The 9238-nt window shown below is 39.3% G+C and overlaps 1 protein-coding gene across 10 annotated transcripts in view; it reads right to left on the bottom strand.

The window, feature by feature from the left end:
* LOC145252764 (uncharacterized) overlaps positions 1-8242 on the bottom strand; it is a 282722-nt gene extending 274480 nt beyond the window's left edge. For 2 of the 10 annotated variants that reach the window (XM_080112659.1, XM_080112664.1), the window contains exon 1: positions 4930-8242. In XM_080112659.1, the coding sequence (XP_079968785.1) occupies positions 4930-7912 (2983 nt within the window). In that variant the 5' untranslated portion in view covers positions 7913-8242. The remainder of the gene's footprint in view (positions 1-4929) is intronic. The other 8 variants (XM_080112667.1, XM_080112668.1, XM_080112661.1 and 5 more) reach the window with 7 other exon arrangements.
* Between the last annotated feature and the right edge of the window lie 996 nt (positions 8243-9238).

The raw sequence follows: 9238 nt of genomic DNA, 5'->3' as shown, positions 1-9238 counted from the left end.
TCTGGAACTGTCAGTCTGTGGAGCTGTTTCTCTGATTAAAATATGATCGTTTTCAAGCCCAATGTAAATAAGTTCTTGCTGAGTCATCCTCATATAACCAAACCACGATGATATCCCACTGTCTACCCAATACTCATTAAGCCTTATCCTCCAGTGGCCCTTGGGCCTTGATAAGCGGTAACTTCACCATGTCAAATATTCGTTGCAGTGATTGTTGTCTATGCTCTAAATAAAAATTCAAGGTCTGTCTGTCTGTCTCTTTCTACACACACACACGCTTGCTTCCCCACAAGCGCAAGGTCATTGTTTTTTTTTTTTTGGGGGGGGGGGGTATTTATCCGAGAGCGTTAGTCTACAATAATACCAAGAAAAATTACGTTAATTCATACAATATTGACTCGTTCGAGAAATATAGTTCCTTCTTTAAACTGAACTATAAAACTTGATCTTTGCTAATGTACTTTTAATTCTAGCCAGAAATGAATTTCCACTTGACGGTGTAAAGGCTCCAAACGTCAAGACATAAACAGTTTCTTTCCAGCATAATATTAGACGCCCCAACCTCATTGTTATAGATTTGTTTTAGATTTTTGTTGTTATGCGAAATTTGAAAATGATTCTGAAACCTTCAAACTGTTGCTTCGAAAGTATTTCAAGTGCACGGGTGAAGTCGTGTGTGTGTTTAAAAAGCAGTTTTCGATTTGGTCAACATCGTAATACAATTTGTATTAACAAAACGAAAGTCGGATAGATTCCTTTAATCCTGCCGACATATAAGTCTGGTGGCTTTTGTTTTTTGTTTTGTAGTTTTAACGGACTTTTTTTAAAGTAGCAATGTGTTATTGTACCTATTTACTATGCCTCCCCACGGGACAGAGTTAGACACCAGGGTCGTTTTTTAACGTGGAAAAAAGGTACAAAAATAAAAATTGTCTCAGTCGTGAAGGATTTCTCCTCCACCGAAAGAACAAGAAATAGAAGTGCAGCATCTGGAGAACAGATACTACACTTTGATCTTGTCCCGAGTGTTATTGTAGTGACTGTACTGATTCTGGCCAAAACCACTGATCAAGGATAACCAACGATCCCCATTTTCACAATAACTTTGTTGGACTTGTTCCTAATTTGTTATATTGGAGCGAGATGTGTGTGTGTGAGAGAGAGAGAGAGAGAGAGAGAGAGAGAGAGAGAGAGGGGGGGTGCTTGATCAACACTGCTGGGGAGCCGTGATTTAATATACGGTTTTGTTTTTAAATCCCCTGAGCAGTATTTCATAGTAAACAATTGATGATCCCTTTAAGAACATTGGTATTATTGTTTGTTCAAGTAAGTAAAACTATTCACGAAATTAATTGACTTACTGACAAAATTTTCCAACGAAGGACAATTTTTTTATTTAAACAAACTTTCAAGACCCTCTCTCTCTCTCTCTCTATATATATATATATATATATATATATAGAGAGAGAGAGAGAGAGAGAGAGAGAGAGAGAGAGGGGGGGGGAGGGAGGGTTAAAGCTTCGTTCAACGCAATAACAGGTTATTGCATTAGAAAGCAAGAGACAATTCACAACGGGGATAAAAATGGAGGGGACGGAGTATCACCTCAACAATGTTAACGCATTTTTTTTTTTTTTTTTTTTTTACACTGATGGTAGTTTTATTTTCCACTAATATGAGCAATATGGTTATATGAGGTGCAGCATAAAAATCTGCCACATTCTAAAAATATATACTTAAAAAATGAATACAAACTAGCGAGAACAAAGTGGTTATATTTCTAAAAAGTACATGAAATTGTTTCATTTCACTTCAGTCGAAGTTCTCGGAAATCAAGGGGCCCCCCTTTCTGGGGCAAACACTTGATTCCTGTGAGAATTAGAGATCAAGTAAAATTTTCCTTTTCATCTCAAACACTGAGTTTTGAAAGAAGTTGAGAACATTATTTCCTTCCCCCCAATTGACCATTTAAATATATTAAGTATATCTTATGATCTCTTAGCCATACTGGATTCCAAGACAAGAATTATTCTAGTCTGGTGGAGTATCCAGCTCCGTGTTATTACTTGAGTTATGTTATATTTTCATTTAAATTGTTTTGTTCTTACTATTAGAAAAAAAATAGAATAGATATGTTTTTGGGTTTTTTTTTGTTTTTTTTTACATAGGCATCATCACATTATCAAGGCCAAGAGGCCACTCGAGGATAAGGGTTAAAGAGTGTACAGTAGAAATTGGACAATATAGTAATCAATTCGGTAAATTTGTTAACTTATATGGAACGGCTCATCAAGAACTTCTTTACGTTAGATTTGAAGACAACCATATTGTAGTCAGCCGGAAAGCAGGAAACGGAAGACAATTCCACAGGCGTGCAGTTCTAAGAAAGAAGCTTTGTTCATGGAATCTACGTTTAGGTTTAGGCACAGATAACGAGTGGGGGGAATTATTGATAGTGTCTTCAGCTAGACGAGTGTTTCTTGTGAAAGTTTGGCGAGGGGGGGGGACCATAGACTTTCCATGAAAATAACGATACATCAGAGACAAACTCGCAACATCTCTTCTTTGAGATAGAGGTTGCAGGGAAGAGAAAAGGACATCTCCTACGAGGCTACGAAGTCTATTTTGAACTCTATCAAGGCAGGACAAGTCCTTTCTAGCAGCTCCTGCCCAGATGTGGCAACAGTATTCCATCCTTGGACGTACCTGGCTCTTATATAGATAGAGAATTGTATCAGCAGTGAGATATCTACTGGATCGATAAAAAGATCCAACCATTTTTCCAGCGGCCTTGGCAACAGATTTGATGTACGTGTTCCATTTAAGTTAAGTAAAGGTCAAGCCCAAATTCAGTTTCTCGCCACGTGACTTTGCACGCGTTCCTTTTTCTTTAAAAGACTGAGTTCTTTCTCTCTTGCTTTAGTAGCTGTGAATTTTGTTCAATAAAAGCCTTGGAAAGAGGTTTTGTTTAACGTCTTCATTTACTTTACAGCACTACAAGGTAACGTCACTTGGAGAAAGTGCACCATTCCTCGAAATCGCCAGTATGGGTTAACCATACCGAGTAGATCTTATTTAGGCCGCAAATAACTATATTATTTGGAATATTTCGCCAGGTTAACTTGCAGAGAAAAATATCCTCATGTCAGGCAGGTCCGGAGAAATCCCTGTACAGTGACACACCTATAGCGTCTAGTAGGCATTCAAGTTCTCTCCAGCAGGCATTCAAGTCGTGTGTGTTCGTTCAAATAAATATGTTAATGATAAATCCGCGTGTACGTGAACATATTGAATGAATTTAATCAAGTTTGAACAAATGTACTTTTTACGCCCAAGCGCTTTTCAACTTGGAACACGTGCACGTAAGTGTGTTGACAAAAAAATTCGAGCAACCGAAAACGTGGTAAATAAAAAATATATATATAACGACCAAATGTTATCAAATGCAAGAATAGGACAAGATACTCTTCTACCTATCTCGATAAGTTTTTAGAGTTTAAACTTATTTTAAAGCGTTTATTTAATTTGAAAAAAATAGTACCGAGTTGCTAAGTTAGGACTACAACAACATGGCGTAAATGAGTTGTGATCTTTGGGGTCTCGATAATCGCTTAAAACTAACACAAATTAATGGTAAAAACCTACCCAGTAAATGTCACCGTGTGTGTGTGTGTGTGTTGATCACTTTTCGGTTTGTCTGTAGTAATAAATGCCCAAAATTGTATTTAAATGAAAAGCTCTACATTCGTAGAAATTGGCAGCCTCGTGACTCTCACTCCTTTTTCCCTCTTTTAGTTTTCACATTCCATAGGCGATGTTTCTGACAAAGAGGGAAAAATTGCTGTTTTCTAGGTCAGAATCTATTCCATTTAACACTTATCGTTGGCCAAGTTTATGACCTTGAAGTAGTGATATTTTTTAAGCTCTTTACATCAAGTGGCTTCATGCGTTGTCTGGGGCGATTTCCATGAGAGAGAGAGAGAGAGAGAGAGAGAGAGAGAGAGAGAGAGATCCCACGGATAACCTGCCTCATAATATATTCTGAGTGGGAAATGAGGGTGAATCCTAACAACTTGATCTTTATCATAGTTTTCACTTTTATTTTTTTTTATTCGGTCGACATTGTTCCGTTGTTAAACGAAGTTCAACAGTTCCATTTTCCTAGTAGTCACGTGTTCGAATAAAAAAAACAAAAACAAAATGATGATGATGATGATAACATGCTGCTACTGTTTCACCATCTACCTAACACTTAACCCTTATCCTAAAGTAGCCTCCGGATCTTGATGACTCCTACTCCAAGTAAAAAATAAATAAAAATAATGTAGTAGTAGCAATAGTAGTTCAGTTTACTACTGCTGACGGTATTAGATTTACTTGTTATTTTATAAAGTAATTTAAGTTTCCCGATTTTTTTTTTTTTAATTAAATTGTTAGGTGACAGTACAGAATAGTTACAAATAGTTAACAGAATAGTTACAAAACACCCTCCTCTCCATGTAAAGAACAGCTTTCTAAATAACGTTAATATTTTAGTGCGCGGGTCAAATAGTAAAGAAGCACCAAGTTGAAAATAATAACAGATCATTTATTTGGATTATTCGTACGACTGTTTTCATCACCGACGTTTCGACCGATGCAAGCCCCGACCTTTTTCAGGCGCGTCTTGTCTATCGAACTCGAGAATCTTGAAGGTTAGTGAGGGGGCAAATAAGGAGGGGGGACATCGACCGAAACGTTGAGATATAAACATTCAATGTGAGACTAGCAGTCCTAATAAGACAATCAATCCCCATCTTAAAAAAAAAAAATCTGAAATATAATATACAAAAAATATAGGAAAAATAACGAAAAAATTATATATATATATATATATATATATATATATATATATATATATAATTTTTTTTTCTTTTAAATTCACCTTACCTTTATCGTGTGGTTTATGTTGGCAACTAGCATTGGCGCCAGATTCATTAGCGTTCGCATCGTGTAAAAACTCCAACGCAGTCGAAAACCTGTTCTGCTTACTAGTGTCGGGTCCAGAATCCCTGCCACCTGTGCAGTCGGGGGCAATTCTGGAAGGGTCCGTAAATCGGCGCCTGTCCGTTAATTCCGAACTCGGGTGAACTTTATACCGCTGTTGCGATTGACTGTTTTGGTGACTCACAGTGAGAGGAGATGCCGGACTGGCAGACCTCTCTGAGGTGGACGATGAAGAGGAGCCTTTCCGTCTTCGCGTGATAGTTGTCGTGGGTGTGGCGATCCCTTCAGAAAACCTATGTTCAATAACAATATGGTCGCCATCATCACCACCATCGTTAGCGGATGGTTCATCAATATGCAACACTGTCTGGTTAGAGTTTGTTGGGGTTGTAGGTTCCTCGTCGCTTTCATCAAACTGATCGAATTGCAACACCCGTCTGATAGAGGGGGAGTCGCGTAAATCATCCTCGTTAATGTGCAATAAAAGAGGACTGTCTGTTCGAGGTCTGGGTGCAAACGGGGCACCTACGGGTGTCCTCGGGGAAGACGTAGGAGACGAGCAAGGAGATGAAAAGTGTTCGATTTTCAACTCGAGGGGTTTCTGTTTGAGTATTGGACTCCGGGAAACATCAGGCGAATGACGTCGGGCTGGCGACGCCGGGAGGGGAGGACGACGTTGAATGGCGATTTCGACGGATTTTCTTGGGGAACGAGATTGCTTTTCGGGTGGGTTTTCTGAATAAGGCGGCAGTGGTTGAGATGTCGGCGTCCTTTTGTCGTCGTCCAGGAAGACGGACGAGTCTCCGTCTGAATCTTTATCGGACAAACCCTTCGGTGGCTCGGCAAATATATTACTGTTGCGTTTTATTTTATTGAATAAATAGTCCCAATCGCTAGCAGAACCGCGACTTCGTATATCCCGAGGGGGGTGACCTTCGTATCCGGGGAAGAGATCTGCGATTAAATCACAATTGGATCGACGGTTGAAATCGTCTGCAAACGCCCTTGACCGTCGCTTCAGTTTGAAATTGGCGAACTCTCTCTCAAATTCTTTGAAGTCTTCGTCATTATTAAAGAAGTCCGAGAACGCATCGTCATTATGGAAGAAACTACCAACTTGGTCACTCGCAGGTCGAAGGTTAGCACCCCCACTACTACCGTCCCCTGTACACACCATTAGCTCCGACCTGGGTGTGGGTTCCCTGCTACCAACACCCGATCGGTAATTAACCTGAATGGGGATTGGAGTGCAAGATCCAGAAGGGTCAGTTCCCCCTCTGGGCGAATCGATGTGGATGGGGATGGGGATCGGTGTTGCAGACCCGGAACTAGAAGTGCCGGGTTCAATTCCGCCCCTAGACACAGGTCGATTACCGTCGCCGTCGGCATCTTCGGTTCGTCGACAACGATTAAACACATCGAAGTCGCGACCGAGATTCGCAAACTCCCGCTCAAACTCCTGGAAGTGTTCGTCACTCTTGAAAAAGTCCATTAACATGTCATGTGGACCCGACGTGTTTCCTACGGATGGCGTGAGGTGTTTGAACGAGGGCAAGTTCTTCGGCGAATGTCGTTTTACGGACAGAGAAGACACCTGTTGTTTTGTGTTATTGTCGGGTAAGAGCGGTGAAGACGAGAAGGGGCTACCGCCACCACCGCGTTCTGCCAGGGGAGAGTATCTGTTAAAAGTCGGCGAAAACTTCGACGGGCTGACAGAAGAGAAGCAGTTGCTCGAAAACGGGGTTTCTAAAATGTCCGTACCTGGAATTCGCCCAGACTTATCAGCATTAAAACTGGAAAAAGTTATGCTGCGTTTTACGTCTCTTCTGCTTCTACCGCCGCTATAGTCATGATCACAGCTTTCTTTTTTTAGTTTACAAAAGTTACTCTCGTCACGTTGATTAGGGATGGGAATAGGATGGGGGCGATGATGAGTATTATAGCTATCTCGACTATCGATGAGATCCCTACCTGTGTTTCTGGATCCACCCTCGCTATCCGGAAACGTTTGCCTGGTATACGAACTCCGAGAATTTGGCCAATATCCACTGGACGAAGAAGATGAGAGAACGTCTTCAATATTCGGTTCTCTTTTCGATAGTTGAAAATCTCTCAAGTCTTGTTTAAATTCCTCGAATTCCTGCTCGTCCTGGAATCCATAACTGAAGCGTTTTAAAGCCGGGTGTCTTAGCAGATCTTTGTACCCCAATTTAATTATATCATTGGGAGAGAACCTCGCCCGACCAGCCAGACTACCACTGCTGCTCTGGTAACCCGCACTAGAAGCAGGCGTATTATTATTACACAAAATCGCACTATTGCCTCTGCTACCAATGCTTGAGCTGGTGGTAGCAGTCAAACCGCTCCCAGGGCAAACTGATGGCGGGTGAGAGAAGAGTTCTGTGGAGTGAGGCGCTGGTATTGTATCGCTAGGATTGTTGTTCTGGGGGTCACAGTCATTCCAAGTTTTTTGTTGGTGTTGCTTTGGTTTTGTGTATGACTGGGAATCCGTAAATGAATTTATTTTATGGTCTTGATCATGATGATGATGATAGTCGTAATAATAAGGACAGTGTCTGTCTTTGCCGACAACGTTTATGTTATTAATATTTATACTATTATTATTATCATAAATACTATTGTTGCAACGACAGTCATGATTACTAGCCGTGCTACATTGTGGGTCAGTCGTTGATGTTACTGAAGTTGTTAGACCGTCATTGTCGCAAATTGAGGACTCGGTATAACAGCATTCGTAAGTTCGAGGGGAGCCATTATAAGTGTACGGATGACAATGGCAGCAAATCCGTTGCTGCAAACAATGGCAACCCGATTTTCTGTTGGCAAAATGGTTGCCGTAAGAATGGTGTGCGGGTAACCGGAATTCATTAGACCGTCTACTAAAATATCCGCTGTCTTCATCCATCTGGAAGGGTGAGGAGGAGGAGGGAGGTTATCCCATCAGAGATATAAAGAGTTTGAGAATTATATAAATAATTTAAAAGTCAATGGGACGACCATCAGTGGTCCGCGTTCATCTCTTGTGAGACGTATAAGAATCCATGAAACTTACTGTAGATTTGTATTTAAAGGCCGAGAGTGTTTTGTGCAAACTTGTTTGTTTGACTGGCTTCCTAAAGTTATTGTGAAGATCCCAGTATGTTTTATATAAACGACCTCTACTAGCAAATCTGATTATACTAAAATAGTTCTATCTTTTTTTTTGTACATACTATATTTGTAAACTAGTCTCCTGTTTTTGTTGTTGTTATTATTATTATTATTATTATCTATGCAATATCCTCATACAATTTCATGTTTGCACGTATGTTATAACATTCCACATACATTTCAGAAAAAAATAACAGTCGCTATAGTAAAAAAAAAAAAAAAAAAAAGCCTCCGACTTTATCCATTTTAAAATAATTTTTTTCTCAACTCAGATAATACATTCCCGCATTATTTTAAATCAATACATTTCAAAGTGACATTTTGTTCTAAAATAAATAAATAAATAAATAAATAAATAAATAAATAAAAATAACAAAGAAAGGATTAAAGTGTTACAATTCTAAACAGACCGATTCAGAATATTTAGTTGACGATGATATCTATTTTTGACGGGAGAAGAGTCTGCTTTTGTTCATAATAGTATTGACCCCGACAGACATCATGATTATTGACAGTAAATTATAACATTGACCGAGTGAACACAGTGGAATTTCCATAGGCCCCGCTAAAAAAAAGATCGTCCGATCGTGTGTCACTGGATGTCAATAATTTAGAATTTCGACCATTTCAAGCTAAAGTGTTCCAAAATTAAAGAGGAGAGATCATAAATAGAATTCTCTCGTAACCGTCTTCGACAATCGGTTTATTTATTTATTTATTTAGCTGACAATGACTTTACGGTAAAAAACGAGGACTATCTTGCAAATATTGTTCCAATAAATATATTCATATAAAAAAAAAAAGTTCCTATTATTTGCTCTCAAAAATATTTGTACTCTAAAGACAGAATATTATTATTATTATCCCTTTTACTCACGGGGAGTTTTTACGCAAGTCATTATTATTGATCGCTCACTGACAATAACAATTAGTATTATATCCTAAATCAACTAGGAGATTCATACGCTAAAAGTGACAAAGACATTACATTGCCCGTGTTTTCGATGATGATAGAAATAGGTTGCCTATTGTAACAAGAAACATATATACCGAACAACCTAAGTATGAGACGAGGCTAGCA

The sequence above is a fragment of the Euprymna scolopes genome, chromosome 29, assembly GCF_053919585.1.
Source record: "Euprymna scolopes isolate OS-2025 chromosome 29, ASM5391958v1, whole genome shotgun sequence".
Lineage (NCBI taxonomy): Eukaryota > Metazoa > Mollusca > Cephalopoda > Sepiida > Sepiolidae > Euprymna > Euprymna scolopes.
Note: the sequence above shows the minus strand (reverse complement) of the source record. Positions and strands in the feature narration are given on the sequence as shown.